Source organism: Myotis daubentonii, chromosome 11 (genome assembly GCF_963259705.1).
Source record: "Myotis daubentonii chromosome 11, mMyoDau2.1, whole genome shotgun sequence".
NCBI classification, from domain to species: domain Eukaryota; kingdom Metazoa; phylum Chordata; class Mammalia; order Chiroptera; family Vespertilionidae; genus Myotis; species Myotis daubentonii.
Window position 1 is genome coordinate 62,915,774 of NC_081850.1, and position 21,675 is coordinate 62,937,448.

Below are 21,675 nucleotides of genomic sequence, written 5' to 3' on the forward strand. Positions count from 1 at the left end.
CATTTGTGAAATGCCCCTATATTTTAGAAAACATTTCCATAAATTCGATTCCACTTTATTAATTTTAAATTATGTGCAGCTGATAAGCAACTTACCATTCAACTGGTACATGAAGTTTAATTTCCCTCATGACTATGTTTTCATAAATTTATCAATACTACCTTCTGCCATTTTTCCACTTAATTGACTTTTTTAATTTCCAAGGTACAACACTGCATAACAAAGATAAATATACTTATTTTAAAAACTAGCTTATAATGTAAACATCACTAGTGAATAATTCCTAAATTGGAAAAAATGTCAATTCATTAAGGAAGGCATTTTCACATTTATTTCTAATTCAACGGTAAAGCCAATAAACTAATTTGTCCTGAGCCTATAAACCAAAAGATTAATTTTTAAATAACATCTTTAAAGCTTAAAGCTTGCTAATGAATACAATAATCCCAACCAACTATGGAAATACTGATGCACAAGACTTATTTTTAATGTGTGTGTGTGTGTGTAAAAGTACTTAATACCTTTTATTTATAAAAATGCTTCCGTGAATGCACTTATGAAAGGTTTTAACTCTGACTTCACATTATTTTCCACCAAAGGGGAGAAAATGCTCACACAGTCATTTTAATAACACAGCTCAATCCTAAAATTATCTTGCAATTATTAATCCTAATACTCCAGAAGTACAATATTGGAATCAAATCATTTGTTCCACAAATCCTATAATTTGTTCAGGGAGTAGGTCTCCAACTGTAGCCCCCCAGGAAGCTGGGTGGAGTAATGTGTAGGGTTACCTTCCTCAAACAGAGACCCGTAATTAGCACTCTTGCTCTCATTCAACGTCAAAATGTCAAATAGTTTTCTTGTTATGGAGTGGGGTTTATTTATAGGTTCGACACCAGGGCACTTGCAAAACTAACAAAATAAAAGTTATACTTGATACTGGGAGGATAACAAGAAGTAGCTGTAAGCTCCCTGAAGGGCAAGATAAAGAATGCTGTGGGAGTTGCAGGCAGTTTCTGGAAAGAGGTAATGTTGCTATAAAGAGAAACCAACCTCTTATGTTCCATGAGCTGAGTTTTCAGGGTTGGGATGGGAAGCAAGGTAACTTAAAAACACACTCCACTCCAAAGACACCAGGAAACTCACGTGTTAAACTTGTGAGTATATTAAATTAAGTCATCGCCTCCCCCACCCCCCACCCCCTGCTTTTTTTCCCAAAGGATCACAAGAGGGGAAAAGCACAAATTCTAAGAGCATGGCTCTCAAGAAGCCTGGCAGGGACCCCCTCATGGCCCTTTTCAAATACGACACTTCCCCCTAGAGGTGACCACTCTCCTAACTTTTAACAATATTTTCATGAGATTTTTGCTGCTGTTAATTCTCACCAGAGGATATTATTTTTCCATTGATTTTTTAGAGCGAGTGGGAAGGAGGGGGAGAGAAACATCGATGTGAGAGAGACACATCGATTGGATGCCTTCCAACCAGGGCCGAGGATCGAGCCTGCAACCGAGGTATGTGCCCTTGTCTGGAATCGAACCCAGGACCCTTCAGTCCACAGGCTGACGCTCTATCCACGGAGTCAAACCAGCTAGGGCCACGAGATTAATTTAAATTCGATTTTTAAGGTTCTGTTTTGTTTTGATGTTTCAGTAAAGGTTATCATGGTGCAGTGCTAGGACAGTCTCTCGCACGCACGTGTACACGTCCGGCAGCTTGTGTTGTGTGGACTGTAGAAATGAGAAGGGCTGTGACTCGGCCTCCCCCCAAGTATGTCGTTGAACGGTGCCTGGTAAACTTCTCCCATGACCTGCCGACTTGGTGAACCCAGAAACTGTAGAGGCCAGCGAGCTGGTCTCCTGGGAGGAAAAGGCGACACCGGCCAGCCGCAGGGGGAACGGAACCAAACCATGCTGAGGAGAATGCCTTCCAGGACTCAGCAGCAGACAAGCGGCCCCACAGCCTCCGCGCCACCGGCCAAGTTCCCGGCCCAACTGGAGGGCTACAATTTCACAGACTCATCGATCTTGTGGGTGATTATTTTAGTCTTCGATAGCACACTAGTGAGGGAGCTCCGGGCCACTTAGTATTCATTGACTGGGCACCTGCTGGGTGCCCGGCCAGAAACTGGGGAGGGGTGGGAGGGCAGAGGTGCTGGAGTCTAAGTTCTGAGGGAATAAACGCCCACGTGCCAGCGGAACAGGGGGAGGCTCCTGACTGGGGTGGGGTGGGGCAGGGCCCAGATCACAAAGGCTTCCTGGGGGATCTTGCAGGACCAAGGGAAATGGGCCAGGCCGAGGCAGTGCAGTCCAGAAATGACACTGTGTGTGCACAGACAGGAGGAGAAACCGGGGCATTTTAGAAGCTCCACGGAAACAGATCTGGTAGGGGTGTCTGAGGAATAACTGAAATCCCAGGGAAATCTCCGGGAAGAGATTAAGTTCTTCAAAAATCCAAGGGGCTATGACACACAAGAGGAGTCAGGACATGGTTGTGAGGCCCTGGGAAGGCCGGTAGGGGTGACATCTGGCAGAGACTTAGGCTGGAAGCCCAGCTCAGCCACTTGTTAAGCTGTGTGAACTTGCCGAGATCACTCACCCTCTCTGAGACTCGGTTTCCTTGTCAATAAAAGGGGGGACATTTTCTCTGCTTTCCAAGGTTGTTTTAAGCACTGAAGATAATACCTATGCAAATTAACCGGCACCTAGCAGGGCCCAATCAAGGGTACTTACTCTTACTATGATCATTAGACTGATTGTTTTAGAGCCCAAGGTTTCAAGGGTTTGAAGAAGAAATGAAACAGAAGGAAGAGTTTCTGAACAGTCAAGGCTGCACAAACATGGAAGGGGCAGCCTTGGGAGAGAGGGAGCCCCCCATCAATATCGAGGTAACCAAGCAGAGAACCTGGGTAAAACTGCAAGGGTCAGATGAACTCTGAGCGTCCGGGGCCAAGATTCTATCATGAGTTTTTTTCAACAGCCCCCAAGTTTAATTTCTGTACATGTCAGCCCTACATGCACTACTCAAATTTGGATGATCTTACATGGATTTCTCCTGGGAAATAATTCTAAACAGATCCCTCATACCTCAGTCTTGGAAAAGAAACTAAGTGGCCCATCAAATCATGAAATAGGAGGCAAAATAACACAAATACACAGAGAGCAATACACCAAGCTCAAAATATAGACAATGGAATAAATACGTTTTCTACCGAGCAGTTTCTACCTAAAATTAAGCTATTAAACTCTTTCCATTCTCCCTCTGAACAGTTCTACTAGGCCCAAATAGACTGGAAAACAGGATGGAATAAATTTACTCTGCAGGGATGTGAATCCAGTTGCATAAACTTTACAAAAACACTGTGCTAATATTTGCCCTCGGGGCAGAGACACGCCCATTTGGGTGTCAGTCCATGATATTTCTATCTTAGGCTCCAGTCCCCACCCCTGCACGGCTAGCTCAGAGCAGCAGAAGTCTTCAAAAAACGGCTAACGTCACTTTGAAAGGTTTGAGATGTGCTAATCGCAGTGCATCCCAGCCAAGAAGCTGGAATCTCACAAGTGGACCATCCCGCCAGCTCTGAGCCTGCCAAGGAGTCTGAAGTCGGCGGCAGCCTGGCCAGAGAAACCCAATCCGCACCGCTGGCAGCCGTCGCCATCATGCTATCTCAAGGAAACACAGAAAAACACCCTCCCACCCCTCCCCACCAAAGCATCACCCTATTTGTCGAGGATCAGCCAAGTGACCTGGGCAGTCACCACCCCATTGCTTTTCCGCTGGGTTTCCCAGCGGAGAGCCTAAGGGTCCTCCCAGCGTCAAAATCCCCTGCCTGCAAGGCTTTCATCTGAGGGGCCATCTCGGGTTAGACCAGGTAGGGTAACCCTGCCAGGGCCTCTCCAAACCAAGATAAAAATGTATTTTTGTGCCGCCTACCAAGGTTCCCAGGGCTTTAGGTCTTGGTGAGATGGGGTCAGGAAACTAAGGAGAGGAAACCGCACGAACTCTGGGAAAGACGTAGAAAGGCACACCAAAATGGGAATGAGAGTAACAGTTTTTAGGAACAATCGGACGAAAATAATCTCTTGTTGCTGCCTTTGGCGCACTTATTTGTCCCAAGGCCTTCCATGTGCTGGGAGATGGGAACAGGGACAGAGGCTACCCACTTCTCGATCTCCAGGGGCACTCAGCTGGCCAGACCAGGGGTCTCAGCAAACCAGGGCCCATCCGAGGCCTGAAGGAACCAACCAGACCCGGGTGCCAGTCCCTGCTCCACTGCATCCCGGCAGATATGACCGTGGGCAAATTCACTCTCTAAGTCTCAGTCTACTCATCCGTAAGTCATCCTGAGGAGCAGTGACCTTATACCTAACCCAGCAGAGGGCCTGGCCCACGGCAGACACTTGCTCTACACCAGCTGCTATGAAGTCTGACTGTATTACCACCCTTTCCACCCACCTCAGGCCTAGTCCCTGGCCTGCGCCCATCCCCAGGCTTCCTGTCCTGAGAAGCAACCAAGGGTCTTACCTACAGGGCTTCGGAGTTTTCCAAATACTTTCGCATCCATTACTCCCGGGCTCGACTCATTCTGACTGGGTCTGGAGGGCAGCATTGCTGTACCCATTTTACAGACGGGTAGATTATTGGCAGACTCAGAGAACCATGCTCAAGTCCCACAGTCAGCCTCCAAATGAGGCTATGCTCCCAAGCTCAGTGCAAGACATTGCATCGCACACCTGCCCACTGAGTCCAACGGTTCATATGACTCGGAGGAAAGTGATTCACTCAGGGGAAAGGGCCCCACTTAATCACCACTGTCTCTAATTTACTGACTGTAAGTATATCCTCACCCTCTGAGATAATCTTCAGACACTCCCCACAGTTCACAAGCCGGTGAATTTCCTCTTCCGGGAGAAATGGTCCAGGAAACCCTTTTTCTCCCTAATTCATTCTGCAACTACAGGAAACCGAGTCACGACTGGGGTATGTATTACCACATTCCCTCTGTTCTAAGACGACAATGGGTTTAACAGGTATTTCATAAACTTTAAAGAAAAAGTACATCCCAAGCACCCTGGCATTGTGAACACACCTCTTTCAGAATCGGGGAAACCTCGTAAATGACTTCCTCTTACCGTTGCATAAGGCGTGGGCTGGAGTAAGTGCACATGACGTGTAAAGGCTCTCCCAGCTCCACAGGCTGCCACACTGGGCTAATTATTAACAGCTGGAGAGCGGGAGTGGGCAGCCTCATTTCCTGAGGTCAGCTTTGGCCTCGTGTACTGGTATGGGCTGGGCCCTTTCCTACCCCTTGACTGGCTCAGAACTCTCCTTCCAGCCCCAGTCCCAGCCCCTTCTACTGCACCAGCCCCAGGCATCTCTGAACCACAAAGACTCCTGATGGAGGCCCAGGTGCACAACGGCCTCAGAGGCCGGGCTTCTCAATGAACTTGAGCTCAACCACACCTTTGCTTGCTCACCTTCAGGGTGATGTGCTGGCCCTGAGCCAAGAATCTCATGTCAGCCAGGGGACTGGGGCACTGATAAGCTGGGGGCATCCTGGGTGTGGAGGAGCCTGGGTCTCCAGGAGGACCGAGGACAGCCTCACAGCATCTAGACCAGTGGTTCTCAACCTTCCTAACGCCGCGACCCTTTAATACAGTTCCTCATGTTGTGGTGACCCGCAACCATAAAATTATTTTCATTGCTACTTCGTAACTGTAATTTTGCTACTGTTATGAATCGTAATGTAAATACCTGATATGCAGGATGTATTTTCATTGTTACAAATTGAACATAATTAAAGCATAGTGATTAATCACAAAAACAGTATGTAATTATATATGTGTTTCCGATGGTCTTAGGCGACCCCTGTGAAAGGGTCGTTCGACCTCCAAAGGGGTCGCGACCCACAGGTTGAGAACCGCTGATCTAGACCTTGAGAGTTTCAATGGCCATGGGAAATCTACCTCCAGGGCAGTAAAAACAAATTGGCTCTGACCGCCCTCACCTACCCCGCCCCCACCCCCCAAAGATGACAAACCCTGCAGGGGAAGGAGAGGGCAGCCCAGCAGACCGGCTGCCACACATCAGATAAGACCAACACACTCTCTTGTTTGTTTGGGGTGCAATTTTTTAAAAGTTAAATTTGTAATGTCTCTCCAATCACACAGCCCACTCTTTCCCATTATCCCACCACCAAACATTTGTCCAGGTAGTTCAAACACTTCCCTGGTATTTGTCCTTATGGTTTTACAATATCCTACCCAGTGGAATCATAGGCATGGCTGGGTGTTCGGATGACTGCTAATTAGCATGGCCCAGACTTCCAAAAGAACCCACAGTAAACCCAGAGGGGGCGGGAGCATGTGACCAAGGGCAGGCACAGGTGTCAGTGAAGTGCGGCCCAGGGGAGCCCTGCTTTAGGGCAGAAGCACCAAAGAGGGGGCAGACCACCGCCTGGAGGAAAATGGCAAAGCAGATGAACAGGTCACCGGTGATTTGGGGGAAACCTCCAGGTGTGCTGTTTTCTCTTTTTCTTACCAGGCAGAATGCTCTCTGTACACGGAGGAAGAAATGAAAGGGGATGGGAAGGCACTTGTCATCTCACTGAACTCCCACATCAGGAGAGAGAACCTGGCTAAAGACTGCAAGGACCACACCCGAGGTGACCTGGCTCAGCAGAACCCACACACCCAGGGGCTCCTAGCAGTCAATCTCCTCCCAGACATTGCACTACCTGCTCTGGTCTTTTTCATTGTGGCAAAACAAACAGAACATAAATTTTGTCATTTTCACCATTTTTAAGTGTACAATTCAGTGAGCTTTAGTTACATTCCCAATGTTGTGCAACCATCACCACCATCTACTTCCAAAACTTTTTCATAGAAACTCTGTACCCATTAAGCAATAACTCCTTGTTCCCTCCCTCCCCCAACCTCTGGCAACCTCTACTTCCTGTGCCTATGAATGTGCCTATTCTAGATAGTTCATGTAAGTGGCGTTATATAATGTTTGTTCTTTTGTGTCTGGCTTAGTTCACACAGCCTAATGTCTTCAAGGTCCATCCATGTTGTAGCATGTGTCAGAACTTCATCCCGTGTTAAGGATGAATCACAGGCCATTGTATGGATAGACCACATTCGGCTATCCATCTGTTGGGCACTGGGATTCTTTCTACCATGGGCTACTATGAATAGTGCTGCGATGAACACGGCTGTACAGGCGTCTGTTTGAGCCTGTTTTCAGTTCTTTTGGGTGTCTATCCAGGAGAACTGCTGCGTCATATGGTGATTATATGTTAAGCTTTTTGAGGAACCACCAAACTTTTCTACAGAAGCTGCACCATGTTATATTCCCACCAGCGACGTCAGAGGGTTCCAATTTCTCCACATCTTCACCAATACTTCCTTCCTTTTTCCTGACAGACATCTGAGTAGGTGTGAAGTGATCTATCACTGTGGTTTTGATTTGCATTTCCCTAGTGACCAGTGATGTTGAGCATCTTTTCATGTGCTTATGGGCCATCTGCAGATCCTCAAAGAAATACCTATTTAGGTCCTCTGCCCATTTTTTTATTGGGTTATTTTAATTTGGGTTGTTGAGTTATGGGAGTTCTTTAAACATTCTGGATGTTAAACCATCATCAGCATATGATTTGCAAATATTTTCTCCTATTCTGTACATTGCCTTTTCACTTTCTTGATAACATCCTTTAATGCACAAAAGTTCTTAATTTTGATGAAGTCCAATGTTTCTATTTTTCCTTAGTTGCCTGTGCTTTTGTTGTCATACCCAAGAATCCATTGCTAAATCCAAGGTCATGAAGATTTATCCCTATGTTTTTTTTTTCATAAGGGTTTTAAGGCTTTAGTGTTTATATTTAGGCAATGGATCCATTTTGTGTTAATTTGTGTATATGACGTGTGGGAGGGGCTGCCCTGTTTTTTCTGACCAGGGTCACCTCCCCACTGTGACCCTCTGGCAGAGCTAGGTAGCATCCCTGCACTAGATCATGAACTTCATGAAGACAGGGTCTGGGCCTTTTAAAAATCACCACTATGGTGTAGGCAGCCAGCCCAGTGCCTACCCAGCAGGTACTCAATAATTAACTGGGATAAATGGATGGTTGAGTGGACAAACCACTGAGTGGATAAACTCCACTCCCCACCCTCCACCCAGCTACAAGACCAACTGGCTGACTCTATAGTTTAAAATAGTAAATCTGATTCGATAAACACACATACTAAGAACTAAATGCTATATATCAACAATTGTATTCACACACTCCTAGCACTTAAACCAGTGGTTCTCAACCTTCCAAATGCTGCGACCCTTTAATACAGTTCCTCATGTTGTGGTGACCCCCACCATAAAATTATTTTCATTGCTACTTCATAACTGTAATTTTGCTACTGTTATGAATCGTAATGTAAATATCTGATATGCAGGATGTATTTTCATTGTTACAAATTGAACATAATTAAAGCATAGTGATTAATCACAAAAACAATATGTAATTATATATGTGTTTTACAATGGTCTTAGGTGACCCCTGTGAAAGGGTCGTTCGACCCCCAAAGGGGTCGCGACCCACAGGTTGAGAACCGCTGACTTAAACACAAATGATCCAAGATCTAACTAGCACACTTAACTAACGACAGGGCAGAGGCCCCAGCCCTGCAAAGCTCAACATGTCCTTCCCAGTTTCCTAGGTCAAGTCCCTCATTGCACAGAGGAGGACCCTGAAGGGCGGATGGAGGCACTGACTTCCTAGATCCCGGGCTTTCCCCACCAAACACAGTGCAGATAAGCAACAAAAAATCCATGAGATTAGTCTGAATTCCTTCACACGGTAGGAGTGGCTCTCTGGCTCCTAACAAAAAAATGACCCCTGGGTCCTAGATCTTATCCTGCCCGCCTCACGTAGCACCACACCCACTCTCTGCTCCAGCCACACTGCCCCCATCCTGTTCCTCATTCCCACCTCAGGTGTGCGCACCTGTTCCTCTGGCTGGACACCCTTCCCCATCCTCCGCCTGGCTCTCCCCGACTTTATTCATGAGTCTGCCCAGCAAGGCCTTCCCATCACTCCTTATCTCCCCTACTCTCTTTTCTCCTTAGCAGCTACCATCATCAGACATATCACAGATTTGTTTACTGCTCTCCTCCTCCCCGTCCTCCTCCCGTTCCTCCTCCTCCTCCTCCTCCTCCCCCTCCTCCTCCCCGTCCCCCTCCCCTTCCTCCTCCTCCTCTCAATCCCCATGTCCCTAACTCTCACTAGAATGAAATTCCCTGAGCACAGGGACTTTTATTATTTAACTGCCGTATCCCTAGCAAGGGGAACAGAGCCTAGCCAACAGGAGGTGCTCAATAAGCCCCTGTGGGATGCATGCATTAAAAGGATAAAATGGGGGCCCTAGCCGGATTGGCTCAGTGGATAGAGTGTTGGCCAGAGGACTTCAGGGTCTCAGGTTTGATTCTGGTCAAGGGTGTGTACCTCAGTCTAGGCTCAATTCCTGGTCCTGGTGGAGGCACTTTCAGGAGGCAATCAATCAATGTGTCTCTCTCATATTGATGTTTCTCTCTCTCCTCCTCCCTTCCACTTGCTAAAAATCAATAGAAAAATATCCTCGGGTGAGAATTAACAACAACAACAAAAAAATAAAGTCGGGGACACCACTCTCGGTAAGTACCCTATCACTAATCCTTACCGAGGGGAAGGCAGGTGGCTCCAAACTCACAGGTGAGCACTGTCTGGCCCCTGCAGAGGCCCAGGGCTGTCCCAGGCTCCTGGGCCTGAGACACGTGGGTGACAAAACACTCCTACACGTCCGTCAGCCCGAGATGCTGGCAGCGGACACTCTGCTGACCTGGCCTCAGAGAATGGGGTTTCTCCCCACAGGCCCTTCATAAACGCTTGTGACCTGCACACACAAACGAATGAACCAACAGCTTTCAGAAGGCTGTGTCCGAGCTCCTAACAGCGCATCACTCCAGCTGTGCGGGAGGCGGACTGATCAGTAACTCCACTCCTAGGAACCTACCGTCACTTTTATTGGCAAAGATTTTCCTCCCAGAGACATCTGTCACATTGAAAATTACAACTAAGAAAAAAGAGGATTTCCAACTTCAGAGGGCCAGGTAAGTAAGTCACAAAATAGGCACAGGGTGTCCGTGAAGACTTCATGATGACATGGAAGTGATGAGAACAGCACATCAAAAAGGCTGGTTATACAACTTTATGTACAGTATGCCCATACCTATAACAGAAGTATAGGGGAACTCGCAAGACCATAAAAACATAGTTGTTTTTCTATCCTTTCCACCTTTCTGTATTTCCTAAACTGTCTATGAGCAATAATGAGTTAAGAAAGTCAAATTGACAGAATTTCTAAAAATGCTGTTACCTGACACTTTCCTGGTGCCCAGGTGTGTAACAGGTGTCTCTGTCCCCTGACCCTGCTTCCTCTTCCTCCCTCTTGCCCCCAGAACCTGACGCCAACCGCCCTCCCGACCCTGCCACAGCACTAACCTTGTTACCACACCTGCAGTCACTCCTCTCTGGAAACCCTGCTCCAAGGCTGGGATGCCCTGCCTGACACTTTCTGGCCCCCAGACCCCAGTCCTGGCCTGACTCCTCCACTTCCCAGCTGTGGCCCTGGGCAAGTTACCGACCTCTCTGAGACTCCACTTCCTCCTCGGGAAAATGAAGCGACCCCACCTCACAGGGCACTGACATTCAGGGAGCTGACAGTCCCAGCTCACGGGGCCCCAATCTGCTGGCTCCACCAAGCCTCGTGAAGCTAAGAATTCTTCATCCTCAATCTGCCTAAATCTGGGCACCTGTCCTCTCCTGAAAGCAGCAGCGAAAAGCAGCTTTGCCCTCCGACCTTAGACCACATGGTTTCTTGACCGATATCCCCATATCCCTGCTGAACCCCCCACCCCTTCAGAGAACGCCAGCCCAACTCTCGCTCCTCAACGCTGATGCCCGAGTCCCATCGCAGCACTCGCCCCTGTGGGGTTCCCCCTCCACCTCTGAAGTCCATCTTGGCATTTTCACTTGAGGCTCTGCTGACTCCTCAAACCATCTTCCCCTCTACACCAACACCCTCCCAGACACACCGACTCAGTGGTTGGCTCTCCGTGCTGTCTTTTAGTCACAGGGCTTTACACATTCTTCCTTCGTGAACAGTCTGTATTTACCCTTCTCTCTGACGCCCCAGGCATTTAATGAGAACCAACTGCAGGCAGCTCCATGGCGGGGGCGGGGGTCAGAGGTAAGAGGCTATCTCAGGTCCCCGGCCTCAGCCGCGGGACCGCACAGGCTTGTCAGAGAGATGCGTGAACAATCACCTCTCAGTGTGGTGAGGGCTCTGAAGACAGATGTGTGCCCCTGGCTGCTGGGGCCTTGTCTGGGCTGTGACCACAGCTCAGCCTGGGCATTTTCTAGGGGGACTCGCTCAGGAGCTCTCCCAGTGTCAGGAGGTGGGGAGGAGGGGCGGGCTGGGGGAGGGATTTCCCAGGCAGATCTGTCCAGGACAGGTGTGGGGGTGAGTGAAGTGTGGCCTGCGGTTTCTCAGCGAAGACTTCAGGAGAGAGTGTTTTGAAGGAAGAAGGTGCTGAGCTCTGTTTGGGATGTGCAGAGGGTCAGGGGGAGGCGATACACATAGGATTTCAGTTTTGCAAGATGAAGAGAGGTGGTGGCTGCACGAGGGTGATGGCAGCACGACACTTTGACTATACGTAATGCCATGAACTGTACACTTACAGATGATGAAGAGGGTAAACTTTACATTATGTGTATTTTGCCACATTTAAAAAATAATTACGTCTTTCATTACAGGTATAGGAAATCTGGACGCCTGGAATTGAACAGTATGTCTGTGTCCAGAGAGGTGACAGCCAATCCTCTTCAGCAAAGGCAGACTATTCCTGGGCAGTGAAAGAGAAGGGTAGGCTTGGAGAAGTTTTCTCCCAAGGTGAGGGGACGACAGTCTTCAACAGTAAGCTTGAGCCAGAGACACTCATTTTTTCAGACTGGAGGAAAGGAAGGAAGAAGAGGAGCCAGAAAATGAAGGAGGAGGGGTAAAGGTGAGGAGGCTCTGAGCATCTCAGGGCCACAGGCGGTGGGTTATCTGGAGAGGCGAGGACAACAGGTAGGAGACCTGGAAAGAGTGAGACGGTTAGGTTGGGTGGTGTGGGAGTAACAGGGAGGTGCAATGCAGGGAGGACTTAGCCGGCTGCAAAGCACAGAGCACAGTCTGAAACTGTCACTATGCCTGGGGCAGAGGTCCTCAAAGCATGGTCCCTGGTCTCTGGACCAGCAGCCATACCCGGGAGCTTGTTGGTAATGCAAATTTTCAGGTCCCACCAGGGAGTTTGATTCAGACCCACAGAAGTCAGAAACTCTGGGGGCGTGACCTAGCAGCCCGTGTTTTCACACGTGATTCTGATGTGGCAAAGTTCGAGAAACACTAGTAGAGAACACAGAAATCCAACAGAAAAGTTCATATCTTTCCTATATGAACAAAATCAGCCTAGCAACTTCTACATAAGAGAGCAAGAAATGCATAACTGCTTCAACGTCAACACAATTCATTTCTATAGTTAGAGAAACGCCAATGCACATTATTAACAAAGTTACAGAAATATAGTCAATCTAATAAACTTCCTTAGATGAGATCTAGGAAACACGCCTGAGACCTGGGGGCTTGAAACTGTACAACACGGGTACCAGTCCCTGCTCTGTGACTACCTGTGTGCCCTGGCGTGTGCCACAGCCCTGCAGGGCCTCAGTTTCCCCAAATGTAAAATCGAGCTCGGAAAGGCTCTTCTGAGGCCCTTTCCAGTTCTGACACTGTGTGATTCTTTCTGTCCTGAAAGAAATGACCAGAAACTAAATGCTTTTACATAGCTGAGCTTTGGGATAGGAAAGAACATTTTAACCAGTCAAACAGAATATAACAGTTAACTAGAAAACCTTTCCCAAGTTCAGCCAGTGCTAGTGTCTTGCACTTGAAGAACTAGAACTCTCCTTCACGAACCGGCTTTCCCCTTAAAGCCACCGATGCCTAGTTATAAAAATACGGTACTGCCTGGATTGCGTTTGTGAGGCCACATGACTGCGACGCCCCGGAAAAATGTACATGCCCATTTTCATCCTGTAATTTTTTTTAATATATTTTATTGACTTTGTACAGAGAGGAAGGGAGAGGGACAGAGAGTCAGAAACATCGATGAGAGAGAAACATCGATCAGCTGCCTCCTGCACACCCCCCACTGGGGATGTGCCCGCAACCAAGGTACATGCCCTTGACCGGAATCGAACCTGGGACGCTTCAGCCCGCAGGCCGGCGACGCTCCATCCACTGAGCCAAATCAGTTAGGGCATCCTGTAATATTTTTTAACCTGGGAAGTCAGGGATGGTATTTTTTTGCGAGGAAGAAAATGGGTTAAAGTACCAAACCACACTGACCCCTCTAGTCTTCGACCCCACCTCACCTGCACACCCTGGCTCTCACATTTCATTAGAATTTGGTCAGTGAGAATGGCTCAGCTGGCTTGTTTGTCCCCCTTGTGCATCTATCCCAAACCCCCTCCCTCTTCCCTCCAGCCTGGATACATAAGTGACATTGCAGGCTCTGGCAGTCATGTGGCAGGAAGGAACAGGTAAAGGAGGGCTGACAGACGGCTGGTGAAGCAGGAGGAAAGCATGCCAACGGAGGTGCAACCAGGGGGGACCCGAGCCACGGACATGGACTGGGCCAGCAATGTCAAGGAGGTAAGTTCTGTCTTTATCCAGGTAGAGGATTCCTAGTGCTAGGGGCGTTTCCAGGCTAATTTGCCTGCACTGATGCCGGAAGCCAATTCCAGCATGTCAGCAGGGCTGAACATCTGGAGGTGGCTGAAGGCATTTCCCCAAACCTGAAAAGGATGCATAAATGACTGCTTGCTGCCTGACAGCTAAGGGCATCTTAATCTACATGTTATTGCCTCCTATTGGCCAAACACCTGAACAGCCGTAGGCAGTTTTTCCCCAATCTGACAATGGATTCTGTATACTCACCCTACCCTTTGATGTGTATATCTACCTTGCCTTAGGACAATTTGTGTTAATAAAAAGCAAGGGGTCCTGAGACAAAGAGAACTTGGTTTCTTTAGTCAAGCTCCTCTGGCCCCCTAATGCCTTTCAAACTTGTTTGTCTCTGGACTCTCATTTAATCTACACACAGTGCCTTCTCCAGATTCCTGAACCCTTCCAGATGCTGGATCAAGTCCACCGGCATTACACTGACCTCCAACCTCAAAGTCACCTGTGGACAGAGTGACCACACACCCTCATTTGCTAGGGTAGTCCCAGCTGAGGCTAGTTGGCTAGATGCAATTATTAATAGCCGCCCCTTTTATTCTCAAAATGTTCTGGTTCAGATGATGAGTTATAGTCACTCTATTCTTGGGCCCCTAGGCCAGCAAAGTTCAAGTCCCAGTTAGAGAAGGCAGGTTAGCACTGGGAGGGAACTCCAGGCTGAGTCTCTCACCCCTCATTAAATGTTCCATTCTCCTCTCCAGCAGCCCATGCAATCACCCAGTGTTTGCTTGCATGCCTGTGCGGACAGCAGGCTCACTATTCCCTGCGGAAGTCTCTCTCTCTTTTGGGGGGAAAGCTGTGTTATAAAAACAGCAGGATTTGAATCTATGTATACTATGATCGCAACTAAATAACATCCCTCAGTAAGGAAAAGACTGGGAGTGGGGGAAACTAGAAAACCTGCTTTTTCCTTCCACCTTATGGTCTCTTCAGGCAACAAATACTCACTGAGTGCATTTGATGTCTCAGGGGTGCTGGGGACACAATAGTGAGTTAAACGCTCTCAAATTGAGGGGCATTCTACAAAACCACTGGCCTGCACTCACCAAAAATGTCAAGGTCATAAAGGACAAAGAAAGGCTGAGGAACTGTCCAGATTAAAGAATAAAGAGACATGACAACCATATGCGACCCATGATCTGGGCTTTTCTTTGTGATAAAGGATACTATCGAGACAGCTGGCAAAACCTGAATAAGTTCTATAGATTATAGTATTGTATCAATATTGATGTCTTGATTCTAAAAACTGTACTATAGTTATATAGGAGAATGTCATCATTTTTAGAAAATATACAGAAGTGTCTATAACCAATCCTTAAATGGTCCAGGAAAAACACCTACGTAAAAAACCTATGTAGAGAGAAAGATAGATGAATGTGATAAAATGGTGCCATTCGGGGAATCTGGGTGAAGAGTATATGGGAGTTCTTTGTTCTATTTTTGGAACTTTTCTGTGTCTGAATTAGGTCAAAATAAGAATAAAAAAGAAAACAGTAAGTCTCAGAAATTTTTCTTTTTAAGAAAGACTTCACAGAGTTCACAGTGCAGCTGGGAGACAGGTACTAATAATTATACTAATTAACTGCAAAACTGCACCTGTGAAAAGCTCTGTAAGAGGAGACAGATGGTGGCATGCGCGTGTATAGAGCCAGGTTTACCCAACTCAGGAAGGTGAGGGAAGGTAATCAGGGAGCAAAGCCCCAAAGCATGAGTGAACTGAGGAGGGGAGAAGGCTCCCGGCTCTCACAGCCTCCGATTTTCCTTTTGCTTCCTGACATTTAATTTTTAATTTTCTCCAACAACCATAAATTTGATCACCAGGTCAGGGGAGGGAAGGGGAGGGAAGGGGAGGGGGCGGGGGGAAACAGCAGGCAAGGCCTGGATCCAGGCTGTCATCCTCCCCTCTCCCAGCCCACCCGTGATTAGGGCCAGAGCTGGTTTCTGCCTCTCTTACTAAAAACCTCAGGTCTACACTGAGGCTGACTCACCTGAGGGAAGCGGGGTACAGGGGCCAGGTCTTCACATCCTGCTCTCAAAGCCAGACCAGTGCCTTTCATCAACATAGCATCCAGCTGGCCACCGCCCCTTTCTGGCCCTGGATCCTGCCCCTTGGAACATCCCTTCTGCGCTAAGAGCTAGGACCGGTAGCCCTGCCCTGGGAGGGGCCATGACTCGCCCACAGCCATTCTCAGCACCAAACAAAGTGCTTGTCCGAAGAGTCAGGTCCCTGACCACAAGGGAGGGGACCCTTTTTTGTGCCAAGTTCTGCCTCAGTAGGTTTTCAGTCATTAGCTCCTTTAAAATGGTCAATTTAAAGGACATAGGTTCTATTATCCTCATTTCACAGTTAAAGGACTTATCTAGGGACAGACTTGGGTTCAAATCTGGATGTCCTACTTACCAGCAATGTGCCCTTTGGGTAGTGACATCCTCTCTCTGAGCCTCAGTTTTCTCACCCCATCTGTAAACTGGGGCTTGTGGGAATTTGCAAGATTCTGGGACTAAAAGGTACTGTTTACCCCCTTTTGAGGCTCCAATGGGCTCAGTACAAAAAAAGTACAAAAAATTCACTCCAAGCTACACAGTGCTTAAATATTTACTAAAAGCTTGTGTATCCTGACAGTAAATCATAGGACCTGAATTTTCCAGGGCTATTCCAATTTCAAATCCTCTGTCCTAACTTTCCACATAAACCATCAAAATGTCTCAAAAATTCCACTCTCTCAGTATCCAAACAACACCTCCCAGGCCTCCCTCCTCTTTCACAAAAAAGCCGCACAAACATTCTTTTTCAGACTACAGTTCCCAATCTTAGTTCAGAAAATGTAGTCAGGGAGCCCTGCTGGTCCCCTGAAGGACACGGGGTCAGGGATAAAAATCTGCGGTCATCAGCACTGGCTCTCAACTCTCTGTTTTCTGGCACAACAATGAAGTGAGCCAGGAGAAGGTGTACCGCAATCGGAGCAACACCCACAGAGGGGCACAGGCTGGGGAGAGGAGCTCTGCCCTGACCTACCTACCAAGCGGCTGCTACTCACAGAGGATTAAATGAATGAGTTAATATTTGGAAAGCCTCAGGAGCAGTGCCTGCAGCCAGTAAACGCTCTATCAGTATTGAATAACTAAACCCAGAGGCATCCCAGGCAGAAGGTGCTCCTACCTTGAAGTCAAGCCAGAGGCACCACTCCTCTCCGAGGAAAAAAAGGGGAATGGGCACTGAGCCCTGGGTGGAGTGAAGCCAGGCCCCCTACAGGGATGGGAGAGTACCCTAACTGCAGGAGGTGGGTCCTGCATTAAGCACGCTCAGAAGGGGAAGAGTCACCACTCCTGAGACACACAAGGTCTCTTCATGCCTCTGAGTCTTTACATCTGCTGTTCTGTCTGCCCTGAGTACCATCTTTTTCTACCTTCAAGGCTGAATTCAAATGCCAGTGACTCCCTATGATGTTCCCTGATGCCCATCAGAATGAGTAGCCACCTCCACTGGTCTCTTTGTATTTGATTTACCCTCTTGTAAAGTAGTTATCAGATAGATAGATGGATAGATAGACAGACAGACAGACAGATAACACACAGGTCAGTCTTCCCAACTCCACCATGAGTCCTTCCAAAACAGGGGTTCAAATTTCATCTCTGTAACCCTATTGCCCGACATATACTATCTATAATAATAAAAGTGTAATATGCTAATTAGACTGGACGTCCTTCCGGATGTCCTTCCAGGTGACCTTCCAGACGAAGCTGGGGCTTCAAGGGGCGAGGCAGCCGTTGCGGTGGCGGGGTCTGAGGTAGGTAGCCACCACCGTGGCGGGGGCCGAGCCCCTTACACGAATGTCATGCATCGGGCCTCTAATAGACTCAATAAATGTCTGAATTTGCTGTTAAATCTGTGCTCACAGCTGGTCTTCACTGGAGGCACAACTGGACGCTGTGTGATGCAACTCTCTAGGTTGGGAACCCATCACCAGGTCAGATTTCAGCCAGGCGCCTACCAAGCACTCCCTTTAGTCCCCCCTGAGGCAGATGAAAGGAGACACCTGTGAGAACGGAGGCTGCGGATGCCGGGACCCAAACCAGAGCAGGACGGACACTGACGAGGTCCTGTCCTGTCCTGTCTCTAATAGAGCTGGTAAGAAGAGCTGAGGCTTGGGAAGAACACCCGCAGGCTGCCCAGCCCCCACCAGCCCGTCAATGCCATGGCAAGCACGGAGTTCCTTGGGCGTTCTAGCCCCTGCAACAGACCCCGGGAAGAGGTGAAGAGGGACTGGCCCTGCTGTCCAGGAACCACTGTCTGGCGGAAGGAAGGTGAGCACTGGGATTATGGTCAATAGGCACTCTCCACACATTGCTGGTTCCCTCCCAACGTGCCACAAACCCTGGGGCTGGGGTGGGGAGGTAGGGTGCCATGTCTTCCTGTTCCCTCCAATCCCCAAAGCTGAGCCCCTCTGGTGGGTTGTTCATCTTAGAAAACGGAATCCTTCATGGGCCTGAAACGAAGGTTCAAAAGGTCAAAATTCGTCCCTCTTGCTCCTAGACGCACACTGCCTTTGCTAGCACAGGTTCCTTATCTGCAAAACGGGGACAGGGAGGACGCTGAAATTAAACAATGTACGTGAAATCTCCCCGTTCACAGTCCACAGTCCATCTGCTGAGACCAATTACCAGCTGGGAACCCCAACTCCTGTGAGGAATAAGATGTGTCTCTAACCAGGGTCCTGACACTTGAGTGAGAAAGTGAAAAGCTACCAGGACGCCTCTCTGATAAAATGCAGAAAGGAGGGCTCAGAGACAGGAGTGGTGAGGCAGAGTGGGGCCCTGCATTTAACTCTGTGTTAATTTAGGCTCTTTCTCCTGCCCCAAGCTGTTCCTGTGGGCCTGCTATGTATCTGACCTGGCCTCTCCTTAAAAACCCTGGATTCACTGGGGTCTACTGGCCAACTCTGCATCTCCCAACCCCGGCACGGCATCTGCCATACAGAAGCAGCTTGACTAATACATGCTGGCTGAGCAGAATGCCTCCGCCACTCAGATATGACTTCAGTAACTTGACCTTTTACATTCCCCGGCTAATGTCTAATTTGCATACAGGAGTCCATTTTAAGAGACGGCAAATCACCAGAGACAACTCAGGATCAATACAGAGTACCGAGGCACGTTTTATTCTACTCTAATTCTCTGCAAATTGGTATTCCATTAACTGTACGTGGGGTTTATGGGAGCTCGCTATAAACTAGAATATTTAACTAGAACGACCTACTCTCTGTCAGATAATAGCCTACTGTTAATGTTCAACTAGTCAATCTCAGAAAGGTTTCCAGCTTCCAATCTACTTCACATCTTGATGCAATCATCAGCAAAGTTATCTATTTGAAAAATCTCAGTACAATAAAGGGCATCTTGATACAGAACAACAAGACCTGACCATGGAATCAGGAAACCTGAGTTACATCCCAACTACACCACATAATGTGTAATCCGCTGCTCAAAGCCTCAATTTCCTCATCTGTAAAATGGGAATAACACCAGCCTCCTGGGGGAATTGTAAAAATTAAGTGAGTTGAGATTGTGGATACACTCTGTGCAGTTCTCTAAGTCTATACAAAGGTTAGTTATTATAGGAAAAACATAAGGTGAAATGCTCTGACAACTTCAACAGGCTAATGACAGAAAGCAGGAGTGGTTCTAAAAAGTGAGACAGGATATTGGCCCCCCAGGGGACATCTGGCCATGTCTGGTGGCATTTCTGGTTGGCACAACAGAGGGAGAGGGATTACTACTGAAATCTAATGAGTAGAGACGAGAGATGCGGCTCAGTAACCTACAATGCACAGAACAGGCCTCACAACAAAGAATTAACCAACCCCAGCCATGAGGTTAAGAAACCCTCATCTAAATAATCACAAAAGCTGAGTTTAGAAGCTTTTTAGAACAGAAATCTTCCTAACCTGGCTTTACTTTCAAGCATCATCTGCTTAAGCATTTACAGAATGGATCCTCTCGCAAAACAGCTCTTTTGTAAGTACAGCCGAACTGCCAACTTCTGGAGTTCCTGAATGTATAAAACTGCTTTTAAAGAAGATGCTCTCCAATTACAATTCGCTAAATTGTTTTTCCAAAGCCCTTGACTTCAGCAGAAGTTCTCCAGGGCACAGAGACGGGGTCTGTCACTCTGCCACCAGGCCCTGAAGATGCTTCCCTGATTCTAATTTCCTGGTGAAATGGGAGCCACGGGGGTCTCTAAACGAATTAAATTCGCATCACGCCAACTGCTCACTTGCTCTGCGTCGGGCACAGTGCCAAACACCTCCACATAATTTATCCCACTTAATCCACCCACCCACCCAGTGAGGTGGGCATTATTACCGGCTGTCTGCAGGGGAGGAAACTGAAGATCAGAGAGGTTGGACAACTCGCTCAAGGTCACCAGCTGGCCAAGGGGGAGACCAACTTGACCGGAGGTCTCCAGTGTCCGAGTCACAAGCTCTTTGCACGGCCTCGGACAGCCCAGGTGTCAAGTTGTCTCAACTTCCCATGAATTTTTAAGGCAAGCGCAACTTCTCAGTAAGTTTAGGTTGCTGCAAATGGGAATTTCCGGGGGGGGGGGGGGGCGGGCTGCGCGCTCACATACACTCCCCCACTGCAGCTGTCTCCGCGCAGGTACCTGGTAAACCATCCCGCGTCGCCTGCGGAACGGGGAGGGTTTACTGGCGCTGGAGTTCATGCCAGGCCCAGGAAATGCCATCTTTGAAAGCCGAGAGGCGGATTCGCCCGGGGAGCTCAGAAGGTCTGGCCGCCGAGCTTGGCTGGCTCCCCACGGGCTGGGCGCCCCCTAGGCAACCAGGGCCTGGGTCGCGGCGCCGCAGGGCCCTCCGGTGCCGCCGGTCGTGTCCGCCCCTGTCCGGGTCGGAGCGCACGCCCACGCCCACGCCCCGCCGCCGCCGCCGCGTCCGGGCGCCCGCCCGGAGCGAGCCCCACCCGGCCGGCCGGCTCCCTCCCGCCCCAGCCCGGCCAGGTGAACGCGGCGGGGGCGCCCCCTCCCCGCCCCGACGTGGCGCCGGGACCCCGGAGCTGACCCGTCCGCCCGCCCGCCCGCGCGTTCGCCGCGCGCCTGGGAACGGTGGGGGCGGGGCGGCGCCGATCGCTACCCCGGCCCCGGTCGCCCCGCGCCCTGCCCCGGGCCCGCTGGGGTCGCGCCGGGCCGTACCTGCAGCATCCGGGGGCGCCAGGCGCCCAGGTAGGTCGCGCTTGCGGGCGGCGCGGAAGCTCGCTCGCTCGCGGCGCGACCTGGACGCCGTCTGAGCATGCCCAGTGCCGCCCGCGGGCGGCTCCCGCCGGTCCTGCTGGCCGCGACGGGCCCGCGCGCGGGGCGGGGGGCGGGCGCCCGGCACCGGGCTGCCCTGCGGGGCGTCCCCGCCCCTGCCCCCGCCCGGGGCAGTCTCGCCGGGACGCGCCTCCCAGCCACCCGGGCTCTGCTGCCGGGTTCCGGGCAGCCCGGAGTCCCCTGGCGCATGCACGCAGACATTCGTCCCATAACCATGCATTGGGCACCTACTCCGTGCCCGGCCCTGAGTGATTCCATACCTAGGAATGTCAAGCAGTCGGCTCAACAAACCTGTGGAATGAGGAGTCGTCTTGTCCAGAGGGTCCTGCTGTCCAGTGCTCATCCCCGTCCACTAGTAAGCTTAAACCTCCTTCCCAAGATTTGCGGGGCCCCTGCCTCATCTCTTCCACCTCATCGCACACCTGCCTTCCTGCAGCCCAGGTGCTCCTTTCTATCCGGCACACACTCAGGGCTTGGCCA

The 21,675-nt window shown here is 49.5% G+C and overlaps 1 protein-coding gene across 8 annotated transcripts in view; it reads right to left on the reverse strand.

The window, feature by feature from the left end:
- PTPN3 (protein tyrosine phosphatase non-receptor type 3) overlaps positions 1-21,293 on the reverse strand; it is a 99,912-nt gene extending 78,619 nt beyond the window's left edge. For 2 of the 8 annotated variants that reach the window (XM_059657600.1, XM_059657598.1), the window contains exon 1: positions 21,079-21,289. Coding sequence is in view for 1 of the 8 variants with exons in the window: in XM_059657602.1 (XP_059513585.1) it covers positions 4,528-4,624 (97 nt within the window). In the remaining 7 variants the exon portion in view is untranslated. Of the gene's footprint in view, positions 1-4,527; positions 4,768-20,535; positions 20,741-21,078 lie in introns of those variants that run through there. The other 6 variants (XM_059657601.1, XM_059657599.1, XM_059657596.1 and 3 more) reach the window with 6 other exon arrangements.
- Positions 21,294-21,675: the final 382 nt, after the last annotated feature.